A 19,346-nucleotide genomic window follows, 5' to 3' on the forward strand; every position below is an offset into this window, starting at 1 on the left:
GTATCTACTGATTTGGATACAAATCTATTCAAGGCAGAAATCATCTCGGTAAGTTTTTGTACCTCCTTTGGGTTATTAAGAGGTTGTAGTTGTCAAATTGTCGTAATTTGGTCGAGGTTCACATCTATACCTCGAGTAATTATCATGTAGCCCAAGAACTTATCAGATCCTACTCGAAGAAGCATTTCTCAGCGTTGAGGCGTAGCATGTGTTGTCTTAGTATACCGAAAACTTTCGCCAAATCCATTGTATGTCCTCCACTCTCCTTGGTCTTGACTACCATATCATCTATGTATACTTCAACAGATTTACTGATCTGGTCTTTAAACATCCGTGTAACTATTTGCTGATAAGTGGCTCCTACATTCTTCAACCCAAAAGGCATTACAATGTAATGGTAGTTTCCACCGAGCGTGATGAAGGAGGTTTTCTCCTGGTCCTCAGGCGCTAGAGCTATTTGATGGTACCCCTAGAAAGCATCCAAAAAGCTCATTCTCTGGTGCCTGACAATTGCATCCACCAATTGGTGTATCTTCGACACCGGGAAAAGGTCCTTTGGACATGTTCGGTTAAGGTTGGTGAAATCAACACAAACCCTCCACTTACCATTCTTCTTTTTAACAACCACCATGTTGACTAACCACTCTGGGAAAAACATCTCTTTAATGGCCCCTATTCTCTTTAGTTTCTCCACCTCCTTCTTCATAGCCTCGACATGAGGTTTTGCAGCTCTCTTAGGTCTCTGCTTTTTTGGAGGGACCAAGGGGTCCACGTTCAATCGGTGCATGATAAAAGTCGAGTCCACCCTGGGCACTTCATATGGGTTCCAAGAAAACACGTCCAAATTCTGTACTAATGATAACAAAGTCTCCATTCGATCTTTCATCGACAAGTTTTTCCCCATCCGAAAGTACCTGTCAGAATGCGACAGTACACCTACCAGACTCTCGGATATTAGTAATTGCTATAATGACTCCCAATCAACCCGCTCTTTCTGCTTCAATTTGTGATTTATTGCGGCCACTAAAAATTGTTTGGCTACCTTCTAGTCAGCATGGACTACCGCGATTCCATCCTCTGTAGGAAACTTGATCTTCTGGTGTAACGTTGAAGGCACCGCCCCCATGATATGGATCCAAGGACGTCCCAAAATTGCAGTGTAGGGCGAATATGCATTAGCCACAATAAAATTCACTTCAACTTCCTTACCCTTGGTTACCACTAGGAGCTTGATTTACCCCTCAGGCATTACTACCTTTCCATCAAAACCCACCAGAGGGTGTCGTACTCACTTAGGTCCTTAGGTTTCGATCCTAGCCCCTTATAGAGGTTGAGGTATATGATTTCGGCTCCACTCCCTTGATCCACCATGACTGTCTTCACCAGGAAACCGCCAATCATACAAGTTCTCACCAAAGCGTCAATATATGGCTAGGACATCCCCTCCAAATTGACTTCACTAAAAGTAATCAAGACCCACGTCCTCCTAGGCTTTTTCTTTGGTTGATTCTCATTGTCTGCTTTAGACTTGGATGCTACACTCAAAACACCCTTCTGGCTATTTAAGCTTACGCCTTGAGAGATTGCATGGATAACCTCAATAACTCCTAACAAAGGGGGATGTGCGCTGTCGTTTCAACCCCCTGGGCCCTAGCATGTGTTCCCTCCCCCTTGTTCGACCAAATACTCTTTAAGGTGCCCTGCTTTCACTAGCTGTTCCAAGTGATCTTTCAATACAGAACATTGCTCTTTTGTGTGACCTTTCTCTTTGTGATAGGTACAATACAAACTCTGATTCTTTCTTGCCAGGTCACCACCCATCTTACCCAGCCACTGAAAATATGGCTCATTCTTAATACGTTCAAGGATTTTGTAAACGGGCTCTTTGAATGTCAAATTAACTCCTTCGATACGTCTCATCGAGCCCTTACAAGGGGCCTTCAGCTCTCATGTAGCTCTCTATTGAAACTTGTCGGGATGATATTCTTTACGATACTGTGAGGAAGCTGGGGCCTTGCCTTTATCCTGCAAGCGGTCATCCTCTAATCTCTTATATTTTTCAATCCTTCTCATTAATTAATGCATGCTCTTAGGGGGTCGCATGGTCGAAGCGTCCCTCAATTTTGAGTCCTTGGGGAGACCCAACTAGAAAGTGCTAGCGGCAACCTACTCGTTCCCCCCTTTTATTTCATTATAGAGTTCCCAATACCTGTTAGAGTAAGAACAAAGGGTTTCCCCACTCCTCATCCTCATTGACAACAAAGCACCTATGGGCTGCAGGACTTTACTACATGTTATGAACCTAGCGTCGAACTCTTGAATCAACTCCCCAAAACTCTGGATGGAACCTTTCCTCAATCCATTAAACCATCTTATAGAAATCGGTTCAAGATTGGACGGAAACACCTTACACATCAGCCCATCATTATGAGAATAAAGTGACATCATATGTATATAGTGACTTACATGCTCGATCGGATCGGTTTTTCATCGTAAACTGTAAATGGCGGGCAGGTAAACCGCCTTGGCATCTCCTCACGCTCTATCTCCTCTAAGAAAGGCAACCAGGCCGCCCTTCTCAATGCTCTACTCATAGCATTTAGAGCTGTGTTATGATAACGATGTCGACCATGGTGGAGGGATTTGCTACATCGCCCTACTGTCTCACGAGATCTCTCCCTCGATTGATAAGAACCGTTGCCATGGGATGACGCCCCCGAAATGTAATCGGGGTTGACAGACGACTCTTCTTGTTCTCTTCTGTGGCGTCGACCTTTCAACTTGATCTCCAAATCATTAACTTGTTTTCGCAGGTTCTCCAGTTCTCTTATCCGATCATTCTGACAAGATCACTCGGGGACAGAAGACACAATTCTCTCCCCTTGCAAAGATCCTTCATCAGAGTCACCCTCGTCTCATGGCCCTCTTGCATGTGTTGCTGCTCCCTTATACGTTCTCTTTCTAGCCTCCTCTAGCCCCGTGATGAGGCCCTTGAGTGATTTCCCGCTACAGAACCTTTTCTAGCTTGCGGGCCTTCCATAATCAGAGAGTATCAAACCAAATCAAATCCCCTAAAACGAGTAAGATTCCCGCAGACGACGCCAATTGTGGGCACCAAATACTGCTCATGTGCTTGTACTTAGGCCCTCAATTTATTTATATGTGGGCTTTATCTCGTTCCTACTAATGTGGCCCCAACCTTAGTCTGATATGCTCTTGCCAATATCTTACCTCTCACCCTCTTCCCCACTTCCCTCTGATTTTCCAGTACTTTGTTGTTTTTCTTTTTATCCTCTCTCTCTCTCTCTCTCTCTCTCTCTCTCTCTCTCTCTCTCTCTCTCTCTCTCTCTCTCTCTCTCTCTCTCTCTCCCTTGTCCAACCTCTTCTACTATGGCTGAGACCTCCTTTTATAGCCCTCCTTGAGTGGGTTGGCCATCATTTCTTTCCCCACTCACTCACATATTCCCACGTCCCCCAGAATCCCAAGGGATCCTCACGAATTCAAAGAATTTCCTTGGAACTTGTTTAGTGTTCGGGAGTGGATTCCTTTCAGAATCATTAATTCTTGGTGACCGACCTCTTGGGGATCACATACAGACTTCCTTCGTGATCGGTTTGGTCCACCAACCTCTAGGGGATCCCTCGGATGTGGTTGCATCAATCCTCGATACTCAGCCAGTGATCGAGCACGTTGTGCCGGACCTCGGGGTTACCTCTCTTAGGCGTATCGGGCATACATTTATTGTTGCTACACTTCTATTGAGCCATATCAATGGCCACATCAACTTATCATTTACTGTTACACTTTCTCCAACATTTCTTTTCCCTTTTTGCTTCTTTATCTTCCCACTGCTCTCTACTTTACCATTACACTTCCTTTATTATTTTTTATTTATTATATTTTTACTCTTTTTCTCCTCATTTTATTTTTGTATAAATTCGATATCATTTCTCCCATTTAATTCATATTTTTCCCATGAAAAAATTGTGAGTACTCTCTCTTTCTCTAGATTTTTTGTTCTTTCTTATAACTCTGATTAAGGCTGATGGTGTTTTATTTATTTATTTATTTATTTTTTAAATATGTGTTATGGTATTGTGTTTTTAAAATTTCCCATCATAAAGTCCTCTCTTTCTTTTGTAGGTTTGGTTGAATTTTGGTTTGGGTTAGTACTTAATTTTTTTGGAAATAAGAATTTGAGTATATAAAAACACAATCTACATGGCTATAAATTTGAATATGCCTACCATTTGTTTGACTAATAAATTATTAAAAAGTTTATATTTTATTCCTTTGATTTCATTTTCATTTTGGTTAACATAAATTGTAATTTTGTGATAAGTTTTTATTATATTGATAATCTCCTTATTCTTTAAGAGATGAGAAATTTAAATAATAAATTTGAAACTTATAAAGTTTAGTTGTATATCAGGCAAATATAACACACTATAACAGAAATTAGAAGAATATGATTCACCTTAAAAAAATTAATCAAACATACAAAAAATAATATTATGATATATTTGTAGAGATAAAAAATACTTGTAAAAATCTTTTTTATTTTTTATTTTTATTTTTTATAAATAGATAACACTTGAAGTAATTGTTAATTTTTATAAATTACACTCCATTACATAATATTTATATATTCCCACGCATTGCGTGGGTTTGCGACTAGTTATAAGATAATAATAATAACAAGACTCATGAGAACCTTGGCATGCATCATCGTCCTTCTAGACTATTCGTTACTTCAATAATTGATGCAGGTCTATTAGAAGAAGTTGAGCTGGACTGGTCTCTTCTTATGAAAAATGCAGGCTGTTTGGGAGTTGGAAGGTTCACCGTTTCACCATCAAGCATCTTGATTACAATTGACATGGTTGGGCGATCACTTGGCTCATCTTGTACACATAAGAGGCCAATATTTAGGCACTTCACAAACTGATCTGCAATGCAAGTATCCCGTAGGGTCTCGTCCATTAAATCCAATAGCTTGTTGTCGGTCCAGAGTCTCCATGCCTGTGACAGTAAACAAAAATTGGCATAAGTAAAAAAATTACCAAAGCATAGATGATTAGAATATTCAACACACCTACATATAACCAAGAATAAAGCAAAAAGTGACACAAACCTAGACAGTTATGAAAATTCAACACACTTACATAACATAGAAGGCTACTTGCTTGTTCTGATCGATAAAAACCAGTGTTCTTCTTTCCACTTATAATCTCAAGTAGAACTACACCAAAACTAAAAACATCGGATTTGATTGAGAAGATTCCATCTAATGCGTACTCCGGTGACATGTAGCCACTACATTTCAATGGTTATAAATTATAATATTAGTAGACACTAGTGTGCATATTGTCAAAATAAATTTAAGAAGATTGAAGATTTTCCATAATAAATAAATAATTAGCTACAATAATCATACTATCTATATGAAACCTACTAAGTTCCAGCTACTCTGCTTGTGATTAATTCTGTTTGTTTGCCACCAACAATCCTCGCCAATCCAAAGTCAGATATTTTGGGGTTCATTTCGTGATCTAGAAGAATATTGCTGGTTTTCAAATCTCTATGAATGATCCTTAATCTAGAGTCTTGGTGAAGATAAAGAAGCCCTCGAGCAATTCCCAAAATAATGTTGAAACGCAGCTCCCAATCCAGAATCACACTTCGCTTTTGATCTTGCAAAGTTCCATTTTGCATATGAGAGAATAATTTTAGAAACTAAAGTAAGAAACAAAGTCAAGATAAGATGGATAGTAAAATAATAGGATTTGGTTTAGAAGCCAACCAAATATGAAGAAGTCTAAACTTTTGTTAGGCATGTACTCATAAAGTAAAATCTTTTCATTCCCTTCTATGCAATATCCATAGAGCCTTACAAGGTTCCGATGCTGAAGTTTTGCAATCAATACCACCTCATTTTTAAATTCTTTTAAACCTTGGCTTGAGACTCTTGAAAGTCTCTTTACTGCAATTTCTTGACCACTTGGAAGCTTACCCTAGGACCGAAATTTCCAATGCACAGTTAATATTACCATTTACCAAAACAAGTAGACATGAATATGACCAATAAATGTTGCTGGAATTACCTTGTAAACAGGCCCATAGCCTCCTTGTCCAAGCTTGTTTTCATCTGAGAAGCTATCTGTAGCAGCTATAATGCTTTCCAAATCATAAAAAGGTAAATCTATGCCTTTCTCATCTTCTTCTTTGAACTCACCTAAATCTATCAAGTCTTGGACATGGCTTTCACTGCATAACATGCGATGTGCTTGATTTCTTCGATCAATTTCCTTATTTTCTAAATATAGAAGCCATTAATGTATCTTAGTTCACATGTTAATTATATGAAAGAACGTATAACTGGTTTAATTCTGATTCAAATTAACAAAAGCTATGCATGGTGCATTGTATGTATTTTGCAAAGTGATTACCTTTTCTCTTGGTCTTCTTTCTTCGCCATATGTACATAGAAATAGAAATAATGGCGCACAGAACAATCATACTTGTTATTCCAACAAAAAGAAGCAATGTCATCCTTTTTCTTGATGGTGAAGATACTATAAGAAAGAAAGAAGAGTAGTGATACTTCAATATATAGATGTGAGTAGAAATCTCTCACATCATGTTTGGTTACAGTGAACAGGTTCAAATGATTTAAGTAAATGACAATAAGTAGAAGTTAAATAGCCAGTCCTAACATTTTATAACATAATAATCACAATGACTGTGTTCTGCCAAAAAGAACCCTTCCTCATTTAAATAGCCGGTCCTAAGTCCTAACATTCTGGTAAATCATTAAAGCAACCATTACCACAACTTACTAAAGGAAGAAAAACAAAAGGTAAAAGTACAAAAAAAATCTCATAGTTTTGTTATTAGGATACATTAAACTCTATATTACATCTAATAAGTACATTAATCTAATAGAATATTTTGCTGTATCCAGACTAATACCAATCCAAGTTATCCAACCCATTTCATGAATAAAATGTGACCAATTAACCAGCCAACAAAACTACTTGTTACAAATAATATCTTGTTGTTGCATTGAAACATATAAACGTTGACTAATCTGACTACCATTGAACTTGGTAAAATAAAATAGTTGAATAATTGAAAAATGAGGATTTCAAACCTAGGATTTCATAAATTTATCCCAAAAACCCCAAAGAAATTCCACCCTCACACTCACACATGAAATGTACATTTCTAAACATATGGGATTTAAAGTGTTCCATTTAAAAGCATTTGATTTAATGTGTCTCAACTATCGAAGATAAAACTATGGGTTTCTGTTTTTTTTTTTTTTAAACACACCTTAGCCATGCGCAACATTAGTCTAATTCTTTCCTTGTAACAAAATAATTATAATTAATTTGCAAAACATCATATAGATTATAGAATCTAACCTTTCGTACAACTTAAATTTGTGTCATTCCATCGAAAGCTTTTGGTGCAAAGGCACCTCATCTTCCCATCACTTGCTGATTTGCAAGTTGAATTTGCCCAATCCTTGCAATCTGCAGTTAAATTACAGATTGGCTCCAACGGTGGGTCCCAAACAATCTCAACCTCATTTGTGGCTTGAGATGAAATATTAGAACTAGAGTTTCTTGGGCTAGTTAAATTAAATGGCAACGTCTGGTTTAGCCGTAGACTTCGTCCATCCTTGACTTGGATAAAAAACTTCCGTGTATTTGGATCGATACTGGTGACTTGGTATGTACCACTTGGTGCCTTGAAACTAACTTGACCTGAGGTAGTGTTGCAATCGAAACTGAAGTACATAGGATCACCACAACTTGAGCTCGTGCTTAGTGGATAGGGGATCATGTTTGTGCCACAAGGCTTACAATTTCGTACAGTTGGCTCTGCAAAAGTATCAAGTTTCAAATAGCGAGTGAACACAAACAAATAATACTTGGCCTTATTAACATATAAATTTCTTCAGTTAGTAGTATGTACTTAGTACTACTATTATTGTGTACTCAGTTGTTTATGGTTTCTAAATTTTCTTTTTCATATTCAAGAGGTGTTTATAAGTTTTTTTAAAAGTATAATACTACGTTAGTTAATAACATTTTAGAGGTTGTTAAATCGGAAATTTAATAAATTGATGAAGCAAATTCATGTAGTTAGTAGTAGAGTACCTATATCGGAAATTGCTACACGGACAGAGAGGTTATAACCATCAGGATACTCGTCTTGAAGATTATATAAATCCTGCGTCCAAATCCAGCATAAGCCTTCTTTATACGAATAGGACTTGCAGTCGCATCTTTTAAGGCACGTCTCATTGCATTCCATTTCATTATTTACAGTAAGCATTTGTTCTGGGGTTAACCCAATTAACATCTTGAAGTTCAAAAAAGTGTCGCCGTCACCACAGGATGAGGAATTTCTGGCGCACCCATTCGAAAAATCTCCAGAATGCCACTTCTCAGGGACATTAGGCACGAACCCTGGCAAACATTTGCATTCCAATTTATTGTTTGGATTGCAGCAACCAAATTTCCCACAATAATTATACACACTACAATTGTCCCGGGGCTCCGCCTTTATCAAGGACCAAGTCCTATTCATGTTGTGTTCCCAATACTCTATCTTCCCACTAAAATTCATCACCAACCTTCCATTACCATTAGTATTACAACTTCGACTATATGGATTATCACAATCTCTTGTGATGAAGGAAGAGAAGTACAATTCACTTGAATTAGAATTGTCGAGGAAAGAGAATAGACCATCCTTAACGGTTTTCCAGTAAATAATTCCCTTTCTGTCGATGATTAGTGTGTTCATATCTCCTACTACTGGATCTAGCATAAACGTGAAGTCGCCATTTCCAGGGTTATCACCGTCTCTCCAAGAAGTCAAATTCATTCTTGCTTTCATCAACATGCCTGGAAGAAATGTATCAGTTGGATGGTCAAAGCTCTCCCAGATACGCCCGCTCTCATTATTGTATAACACCAGGTTTCCAGAATCCGTGAGATTTACAATCCTATCCGTAGTTGTACACGAATCACACGAATAATCTTTGGTAGACCAATGAACGTTCCCAGTACTCGTATCCAGTACCTGGATGTTGCCATCTGTTCCAATTCCGAAAGTTCCAGCGGCATTGTTAAGCGGGCGATCTCGGTTGGCAACCCATACAACTGTTCGCTTATCCCACTCGTACCATATTCCAACATATCTTTTATTGCCAGAACTTCCAGTAGGACTAAAGAATCCTAATTCAAACTTTCTTCCAGCCGAAACCAGAGTTTCTTCATTGTCATTAATCCACTGGCCATGCCTCAAAGAATTTCTAGCAGTAGAATAAACATGAAAGGAACACAACAGTAGTACGTACAAGATGAAAATGGAAGCAGACAGCACGCAGTTTGCAGACCATCCTTTAATCATTATGATTGCTCCCAATTTTTTTTTTTTTTTTTTTTTGCATTTGGTTACCTTATAAAAAACAGCACATGCGCACAAATCCGCAATTAGAGTTTTCTTTGTGGTTAGAAGTACAGTGTAGTTGCTGATCATCTAGTTGAAGCAACTTCTGCTGTTTCGGCTCTGTTGGTATGAGAATGCCAGTGTTCTTGCTTATTGACGCAAAGACGGTCAGCAATTTTCACTAGCTGAAAAAGGTTGCCTAAAAAGTATGCAAAATGGAACCAGTTTAATTGTTTGATTTGAATCCCATCTTTTACCTTTTCCTCTACTAATTTTTTCATTTCAAAATCTATTCAAAAAAGCAAGAACAAAACAAAAAAAAAAAAAAAAAAAAAATTTGGTCTTTTACCTAGCTCACTTAATGTAGGTAGCAAACGAAATACACTTAATATAGTAAATTGACGTATTTATTAAAATAATATTAAAAAATAGTACGGCAGCATTCACGTGAATCTCTAATTAAAAAAAAAAAAATTATCAATTTTAAAATTATAAAAATGATAAATAAAAAAGATACTAACAAAAAAAATGTGAAATTTTTAGATTTGTATGTGTTTTTGTTTGTACTCTGTTTCTTTTTCATCTGTATTTTCTTCTTTCTTTTTCTTTTTCTTCCCAGATCTCTTTCTCTCAGTTTCTCCGCCTCTCATTCTGTTTTCCTTCTTTCTTTCTTCTTTCTTTTTCTTCTTTCTTCTTCTTCCTTCTTCTTACTCTTCCCAAATCACTATTTCTCCGCCTCTTCATATTTCATTTTCTTTTCTTTTTCTTTCTTCTTCTTCTTCTTCTTTCTTTTTTTTTTTCTTTCTTTTTTTTCTGTAGTTCTATCTGTCTCTCTCGGTAGAAACCCATGGTTTCTTTCTTGGCGTAAACCCACTGAAACACCCATAAATTCCTTTCAAACCAACCCATACCCACACACACACACATAGCTCTTCCACCTATTTTCTATTTCCTTCAAGAGAAAGATCACTCTCACTCTCACTCTCTCTATTTCCTCTTACCCATTTGGATTCTCTCTCTATATTAATTGAGCACCACTACAAGGAGCCACTACTTGCTCAAGGCGTAGCTCGCCGCCAAAGCCGCAGCACGCTACCAAAGATCTCTCTGGCACTCTTACCGCTTTCTTTAGGTGCAGGTCATGTGAAAAAAAAGGGCTTGGACGAATCTATTTGAGTATTTGGGTGAATTTGTGTAGCTAAGATTCTTCAGTTTTGGTCTTTGTTTAGGGCTTGAGTTTTGGTCTCTGAGATTCCATGGATGAGTTTGGATGGAGCTAGTGAAGAAAAATGTTACTTTTTGGGTTTGTGTTTGCTAGTCGCGGTGGTCGGCTAGTTCAGGTGGTGGGTGGGGTCAGATTTGTGTTACAGAGAAAAGAGATTTGAAGGGGGAGCGACTCGACTTGTTCGGATTTGGGCTTGTGTTTGGTTGCTGTGTTTGCATTTGGGTTTTCTGGGTTTGCTAGAGATGGATTTCTGGGTTTGTGTTTGTATTATTGTTGGCGTTTGGGATTGCTGGATTGCTGGGTTTGTATTCTTGCTGGGATTGCTAGGTTTGTGTTTGCATTTTCGCCTTTGCTTTTTTGTGTTTGGTTGATAAGAAAGGTCAGTTGCCGGGTTTGTGTGTGCTTTTGTGTTTGGTTGACAAGAAAGGGTGCTAGAAAATTTGAGTATGTGTTCTTGTGTCTAAATTTTGGGTTTGTGTTCATTGTCTTCTTGTTGAAGATAAACCCACATCTAAATTTATGAATTTTTTTGAATTTTAATTCTGTTGTTTTCTTTTTCCTTTTTTTTTTTTGGTTAAAATTGATAAATTTTTTTTTTTTTTTTAAAATTAGATGCTGTATTTTTTAATACTATTTGAATGGACACGGTCAGGATTTATTGTGCTCATAGTGGACTCCGTTTATCATTTATGATATTTTTGTTAAGTGAGTAATAGTAAGGATTAAAATGGAACTTTTTTTTTTTTTTGGTTTAAGGACTAAATTAAAGTGGTAAAATAGAAGAGTAGGGGCTAAAATTGAAATAATTTCAAAATGTAAGAACCAAAAATGTATTTATGCCAAATAAAAATGTTCAATCTTTAAAAATGAAAAAAAAAAATGAGGAAAAAGTTTATTAATGCTCAAGAATTAGAGTTTGGAGTACATGAAATGTCTTGTGATTCTTAGCTTGAAGTAATGTTAGTGGGCAAGAAATTGCTAATGAAGACCAAATTCATTCTATGGAAAATAATGGCTAATTTATAATTAAGATGAGTTGAGTGATGAAAAATTCACTAACAATCTAAGTCAAGAAGTAAAACTTGAGAAATGTAATTTTGAATGGCACGAAATTGCCAATGAATCAATGGGTGAAACAGGCCCATTAGATTCGATGTTCTTATTTGAAGACTAAGGAATATGAGAAACTATGGATGTCAAAACAGGTTTCTGTCAATTCTTATGTTTTTGAGAATCAACAATACTTGTTGGTTATTGAGAGTTTATTCCAAATGGCTGATGCCATTCAAGAAATGACTGATGCATTACATTGTTTATTTAAGGTGCTTGACACTTTGACCCACCCTTTCGACATAAGGTGCTTGACACTTTGACCCACCCTATTGACATGAAAAAGAGAAAAGTTGATCCACTCCATCCTTAAAGAAGCAAACTGGAAAATAAGGAAAAAAGTTTTCCTGAAAAGCTAAAGTAAAAAAAAATAAATAAATAAATAAAAAAGATAAAAATATAAATAAATGTTATATTTAAATTATTTTTATAACAAATTATATATGTAAGATATAATTGGTTTTAGTTTGAACTTACCATTAAAATTAGCCTCTTTTTTTTTTTTTTTTTGAGAAACCGTTAAGAAAATGTTGTATACATAGCATATCCCTTATTTTTTTACCTATTACATTATTCATGGCATTTGTCTTTCTTGTTCATATCTCATAAATGACTTGTCCCATAAATAAACAGTGAAATGCCATTTAATTTTTTTTTAACAATATGCAACATTTACTTTTTATTAAATTTGTTTACAATTGTTTATTTATTTTGTTACTATAGTCGATTAATGTATTTTTTTTTTTTAATACTATCTTTTAATCTTCCCCCCTAAACTAAAATTCTGGCTCTGTCACTGCCTTCATGTGGTTTGCCTCTACCATTTACTGTCATGGATGGCTAAACAAAGCCAAAATAAAACAAGCGAGCCACAAGAAATAACGGCTAACAAATGATATTTAGTGGCTTTAATTGGTGGTCTTAAGAGAGTATGATTAATTTGTTAATCAAATTGGTCCTGTCTGAAAAATGGTTAGTGCAAAGCAAGGCCGTTTCAACAATTTTGAAGGTCTTAGAAGAAAATTTTAGATAAAATTTTTTTTATATTTAAATAATAATTAAATAATATTAATTAAATTTTTTTATTTATTACATAATTTAATAAATTAGTATTATTAAAATATAAATGAATTGATATAAATATAATATATATCAAATTATTAATTGGTATAATAGCTAATAATAATTGATAAAGTAAAAATTTGCATTAAAAAAATATATATTAATTTGAGTGGTTATACATTGTGTGTGGCCCGTGTGGCTGGATTAGGGAGTTTGTAGCTGTGTTGACGAGGGCCTAAAATTGTTTTCCACTTTTTTTAAACTTTGTGCAGTGTGCATGGCATTAGTGCTGTGGAGTGTGAGCAGACTGTGCAAGTGTAAGAGCAAACTCAGTATGTTGTCCTTGTCCTATCAATCAAGTAGATTAAAAAAAATATAGCTTAAAATGAATGACTGAGCTTATAGAAGAAGATCTTAAAATGAATGACTGTCCTTGTACTTGTCCTTTTTCACGAGGTTTAGGATAATATTCAACCAAGTCCAAAATATTTTGGAACTTACCAATTTTGTCCCCGAAAACATTTTAATCCCTAACACCGTTAGCATCTGTTAGGTCTTGTTTGGTTTAAAAAAATGGTCACTTATCACTCAGTTTTCATCACCCATCACTCATCACTCAGTTTTCATCACTCATCACTTATTACTTATCACTCATCACTTAAAACACCTCATCCTGTTTGGCACCATCACTCACTTATCATCACTCAATATTTTTCAATTATTTGTGGGCCCCATACTTGTACCTTGTGTAGCTTTTACTTTTTTTTTTTTTTTTTTCCTTCAACCCCAGTAGCTAAATTCACTGAACCCAGTGAGAAAAAAAATAATTAAAAAAAACCAAACTCACTGAACCCAGGAAAAAAAAAAAAAAAAAAAAAGAGAGAGAGAGACGAAGAACTGAAGAAAGAATCAGTGAAGAGAGAATCAGTGAAGAAAGAATCAAAAAAAAAAAAAGAACGGAAGACCCCAGTGAAAAAAAAAAAAAAAAAGAGTCAAGACCGAACAGTGAAAAAAAAAAAAAGAGAGACGAAGAACTGAAGAAAAAATCAGTGAAGAGAAAAAAAAAAAAAAAAAAAAAAAAAAAAGACGAAGAACTGAAGAAAGAATCAGTGAAGAAAAAAAAAACGGAAGACCAACCAGTGAAAAAAAAAAAAAAAAAGGAGTCAAAGGTCAAAAGTTGTGGCTGTGGGTCCCTCCATGTGTGTATAATTACAAAAATACCATTGAATTATGAGTTATGAAAATTGAAAACAGCTAAAATGTGTTTTCAGTTTCCATAACTCATAACTCAAAAATCAGAGAATTGAGTGATGGAAACTGAGTCATGGATCATGAGTGATGGTGTCCAAACAAAAAAAATTTTCGTGGGTCCCACAAATTTTGGATGATGAGTGATGAAAACAAAATCATATCACTCAAAACTCACTCATCCAAACAACACCTTAGTCATTTTACTTTTTTTTTTTTTTTTTTTTTTTTTTTTTTTTTCACTCCTTTCTCAAACGTAACAGGTCTGCTCTCTATCTCTTTCGTTCTTCTTTCCTCTGACCTCTCTACGTTTTTTTTTTTTTTTTTTTTTTTTTTTTTTTTTTTTTTTTTTTTTTTTTTTGCGCTAACTCTAACCTCTTTGCACTTTGCTCTTCTTTTCCCTCAGGCCTCTCTCTCCAACCTAACCCAGTCTCCTCTCTTTGACTCTCCCTTTTCATTTTATCTCTTTCTTCTTTCTGGCAACGGCAGTGGTGCATGGGTTTGGTGGTCTGGGTTGGTTGTGGATCGTGGCTATGGTGGTTGTTTGTGGTGGTTGGTTGCCGGTGATGGGTTCTAGTTTGTTGTGGGTATTTTGGTGGTGGTGTATTCCAATCTGTGATGGGATTGAGTTTTTTTTATTTGGGTTTTGTGGTCGGTGGTTGTTTGGGGTGGATTTGAAATGGAGGTGGTTATGGGTTTTGATCTAGGGTGGATTTGCAGTGAGGTGGTTATGGGTTACGAAGTGGTGATTGGAACTTTTGGATTTGGGTTTTATTGATGTGGGTTTGGTTGCTGGTGGTGGTCACTAGGTTTTGTGGCCAGAGGTGGTTGCTGGGTTTAGTGGCCGATGACGGTGGTGGTGGGTTCCAATATTGAATGAATTTGCAATGGGGGTGGTTTTGGGTTTTGATGTGGTGGTGAGTTTTCTATGTGTTGGAGGATTTGGATATTGTTGGAGCAGATTTGACTGGGTTTTGGTATGGGTAGTAAAATTGTGTTGTGGCTCTAGTAGTTAATCTGAGTGGTTGTGGCTAATCTAAGGAGTGGTTATGGCTGATCTGAGGAGAGAGAGTGAGGGAGGAGGGAAGAAGGGAGAGTAACAGAGAGGGACAGAGAGAAGAGAGAGAAACTAACAAAGGTTAACGTTGTTTAGTGGTGTTTAGGGACTAAATAGTTTTTATGGACTAAATTGGTAAATTTTGAAATATCTTGGACCTAATTGGTATTGACCCAAATCTCAGAAGTGATTTGTGGAATTTACCCAAAAATATAACTTAAAATGAATGACTAAGCTTATTTGAAAAAGATCAAGAATCAAGACTCAGCGTTGTCCTTATCTTATCGATCAAGTAGATTAAAAAATATAACTTAAAAGGAATGCCTGAGCTTGTAGAAAAAGATAAAGATCCAAGACGAAGAAAAGAAAGGAAATAATATAGATAGAGGCAGAGAAATAGAAAGATGAGAGATTTTTTCTTTTGATTTAGAAATTTTTATTTTAATATATTTCAAGATAATTATGTTGTATTATTAATAAATTTACTTAGTATTAATTTTGATTTTAACATATTTTAAGAATGAGTTAATGAATTTGTTTTTTAAAATTTAAAATTTAATTTATTTTGCTGAAGTTTAACTATTTTTATTTTTTCATATTTAATTTTCTATATTTTAAAATAATTTTTTTAATGCATTTTATTGATCAATAAAAAGATTAAAATATATAGATTAATATTACATATATATATATATATATATACTTTTTTCCAAGTAGATGCCTTCTTTTATTTGGGGGTTTGTACATTGCATCTATTACTCATCCCCTTTTCGTCTCTCTCTCTCTCTCTCTCTCTCTCTCTCTCTCTCTCTGTATGTATGTGTGTGTTTCTCAAATAAAAAATATTACATCTATTATTCAGCCGGCCCTAGGGCAAAGACTAAACTCATAAGAACAACAGAATAGTCAAACATGGTATGTGGCAGAAATGGCTATGTGCGCGATCAAAGGATACAAATGACCTTTAATTGAAAGACACAGAGGACAGAAGATGCATATGAATATGACCTTAAATTAGAGGATGTCCACGTGTGGCTTTGATGAACGAAACATGTGCAAAACTACATGTTAATACTTGCCAATGCAAAAAAATAATCAATACCGACAGAGCCGAAGACTTACTTTGAGGCCCATGCGAGGATAGCATGTTTACTTGCGCGCGACCATGTTGCTGCGATGGACATGAAAATCAAATTTGGTCTTGAGGTTCGAGACCAGGAACTGCCACCATGATTAATTTAAATCAGGCCTGCGCAAAAGCCATTGGTGTGAATCAAATTGAAACAACAATATTAAATTTGATGCATCGGTTTGAACCAGAAAAATCGAACCCAGAGAACTTCGCACCAGTGTGAACCTCTCTTAGCACCAGTGCGAGCACCAATCTCTTCAAGTTCCCACCAATTCAGACCCACTTCGCACAACTTCGTGAAATTTGCTTCGTACCACTTCGAACCCAAAGTACACTTCGAAGCAAACTGCAAAATCTGTGCGAGTTCGCAAAGTTCACTTCGAGTGCGAACTGGAAGGTGCGAGTTCAAAATTCACTTTTGAGTGCGAACTGCAATCGCACGACAAAATCTCCTCCAACGAGCCACAAAATATCTCGAGCCAGAAAAAATTGGTTCGAGCTCACACGGTGAAATCTCATCGCATGCGAGCTACAAAGTCCTCACACGTGATTTACAGAGTCTCCTCGAACACTAAGCTCAATTCGAGACCCTAGATCCAGGAAATTTTACTTCAATCATTCGAACTCAAAAGCCATTCGAACTGATCAGCCCATCAAAGCAATATTAGACAAACTGTGGCGATTGTGATCTGGTCAGTTAAATGTGGATGCCGTGGCTTGCTCAAAAGTGAGAAAAGAAAGACTGTTCAATAAAGAGAGTCAGATTAAAAGATAGGGAACTAGTGGTAGATCTTTAATTTGCATAAATGACTGTTTTTGAAGGGGACATGGAGGACAGGTTTATGTGGAATTCTTGCTATCTCATGCAGTTAATGAGAGCATTGAACCCACTACATGATAGTATATATTGGTATGGTTTTCAAATCTGAACCGTTCAATGAATTGTAAAAGGAAGAAGTTTAAAGTTTTTAAGATTAAATTGAGGTCGAATCAGGGTCGAACCGTAATATCATCATAATTAGTTTAATAATTATTTAAAATATAAATAAATATATTAAATTAGTACAAAATAGAAGAATTAACTAAAATAGTCTAATTAAAATTATAAATTCATATTATAACTATGTCTAATATATCTATCTTATGCCCAAATATGAAATATCTATCCAATAATAATAATAATAATCATTTTTTTATAAAAAAAAATAAAATAAAATTAAGAGCATCAATTTGTACCGACACAAGTGGACAAAAGAGGATGATATGATGTAGTGGGGCTTAAGAGGCTTTGTAAGAAACAAAGTCTCACACTTGTCTTTCCAATTTCCACTTTCCAATGCCTACGTGACTAGATCACAACCCTAAAGAAGCACTACAAACAAAAGTGACTGAAATTAAAGGAAGAGATAAAGAAAAATAAAATAAATAAGCAATACAAACAAAAGTAGATGAAATTAAAGGAAGAGAGAAGAAACAAACAAAACCCGAAGGGTGCGTTTGGGAAGCGCAAAACGCGCTTCCCACATCTGCATCTATGTGGTTTTTTTTTTTATTTTTTTATTTTTTTTAAGACCAGCGCCTGGTACACTGTTCATGGGACATGAACATGCACCAAGGCATATGAACAATAAAAAAGAGTGAACAATAAATTTTTATTTTTTTTTTAGCCATGATTTTTAACTTTTTTGTGTGAACAGTGCACTCCAGTGGGTTCGTACACTATTCACAGGACCCACAAATTTCATTTTCAACAATTTTTTCATTAAAAATAGGTCTCATGACACTATTCACACATTTAAAAATTATTTTGCTACAGTGTTTTCAGTTTTTAGTTTTCATTTTTTAGCAAAATAAATTGTATCCAAACGGACCAAAAGTCAGAAATGGCTCTAGAAGGTAAAAGCTAAAAGAACAAGAAGAACAAGAAGAAGGAGAAGCTGGTATCTAGCTGAAACAAGAAACAAACCTGAGAAGATATAGTAATGTAGCTCTATTTTTATTTTTTCTCTTTTCTAATTTCTTTTTACTTTTATTCAAATTCTTTACCAGCGGATATATTTTTTCGGACCAAAATATAGTAAATATTTCGATATGATGCCGTTTAAGGCTTTAATTTTTTCAAAAAAAGGGACCTATGAGAACCGCAAGAACCGTTCACAGTTCTCAAAACCGTGAGGTCCAACTACAGTTCACACAGGTCCCTACTTTTTTTTCCATAGAGCGGTACTTAAGGCTAAAAGAACCGCAAAAATGAGAGGTTCGCGGTTTTCCTAGTCGGACCATACGATCCATTCCGAATTTCAAAACCATGTATATCGAACACATCTTGCATAATTAGAAAAGCACACTAGAATCCTTGGGTACCAGATCTTCAAGGGTTCATTCCTACTCCAAAGAATGAAGTTGACCCAAATGGTATTCTTTTAGTTTCTCAGCTTTTTAATTTTGATTTTTCTAGTTGGGATGTTCATAAATTAAATTGGTGGTTTGAAAACTCTACAGTTGATCTTATTTTGAAAATTCCTATTTTTCCAACCAGTAACAAAGATCAGTGAGCATGTGTTAGGTTCTAAGACTTTAGGAACTAAATATATTAGAACTTCAATTTATATTGTGTTGGCAAACCATGATCAAATTTAGAATCAAGATTTAGGCTGCTCAAAGTGTGTTTATTTGTAAAGTTGGAATCGAGTGATTGTAGAATTTATTGGTCTAAATCTGCAACGCTCGATCGATCAAAAATTAGGCTCGATTGATTGAACCTCGTGTAGATTATTTTTTCTGCAGAAATTTTCAACTAATCCTAAGCCTGTTTGACGTGTAGGGTTTTATGTTTTACTCCAAGTATAAAAGGAAAAACTCTAGCTACGTTTTAAAAGTCTTTGACGTTCTATATGTTGAATCTCTTGTGAGATCTAGAGGTGTTTACCTTCATACACACTTAGGGTTATCAAGATTCATGTCAAGAACTTGGTGATCGTTTTAGTTTCTGCTTAAAGAACTTAAAGAATATCACAAGTGGGAGAACTTGTGGCTGCAGAAG

At 35.7% G+C, this 19,346-nt stretch overlaps 1 protein-coding gene and 1 long non-coding RNA gene across 2 annotated transcripts; both read right to left on the reverse strand.

Moving 5' to 3' along the window:
* Positions 1 to 4,632: 4,632 nt before the first annotated feature.
* On the reverse strand, positions 4,633 to 9,467 carry LOC115967514 (G-type lectin S-receptor-like serine/threonine-protein kinase At4g03230). The gene is made up of 8 exons (XM_031086625.1): positions 8,170 to 9,467; positions 7,429 to 7,890; positions 6,451 to 6,576; positions 6,106 to 6,317; positions 5,805 to 6,015; positions 5,457 to 5,694; positions 5,167 to 5,317; positions 4,633 to 5,023 (listed from the first exon to the last, which is right to left on the reverse strand). Exons 1-8 carry the CDS (start codon positions 9,428 to 9,430, stop codon positions 4,727 to 4,729), a joined length of 2,958 nt encoding a protein of 985 aa, XP_030942485.1. The 5' UTR covers positions 9,431 to 9,467; the 3' UTR covers positions 4,633 to 4,726.
* Positions 9,468 to 9,635: 168 nt separating this feature from the next.
* Positions 9,636 to 17,075, reverse strand: LOC115967515. Its single transcript, XR_004086470.1, has 3 exons — positions 16,519 to 17,075; positions 16,294 to 16,420; positions 9,636 to 9,654 (listed from the first exon to the last, which is right to left on the reverse strand). It is a non-coding gene; the product is annotated as an uncharacterized LOC115967515 (long non-coding RNA).
* Positions 17,076 to 19,346: the final 2,271 nt, after the last annotated feature.

The sequence above is a fragment of the Quercus lobata genome, chromosome 11 (genome assembly GCF_001633185.2).
Source record: "Quercus lobata isolate SW786 chromosome 11, ValleyOak3.0 Primary Assembly, whole genome shotgun sequence".
Lineage (NCBI taxonomy): Eukaryota > Viridiplantae > Streptophyta > Magnoliopsida > Fagales > Fagaceae > Quercus > Quercus lobata.

Excerpts from the sequence above, each read along its gene's own strand:
- LOC115967514 (XM_031086625.1), bottom strand. The coding sequence starts at position 9,430 with ATGATTAAAGGATGGTCTGCAAACTGCGTGCTGTCTGCTTCCATTTTC. Across the intron at positions 6,318-6,450 it reads AAAGAAGACCAAGAGAAAAG|AAAATAAGGAAATTGATCGA; the intron begins GTAATCACTTTG and ends TTCTATATTTAG. Across the intron at positions 5,318-5,456 it reads AGCAGAGTAGCTGGAACTTA|TGGCTACATGTCACCGGAGT; the intron begins GTAGGTTTCATA and ends ATTGAAATGTAG.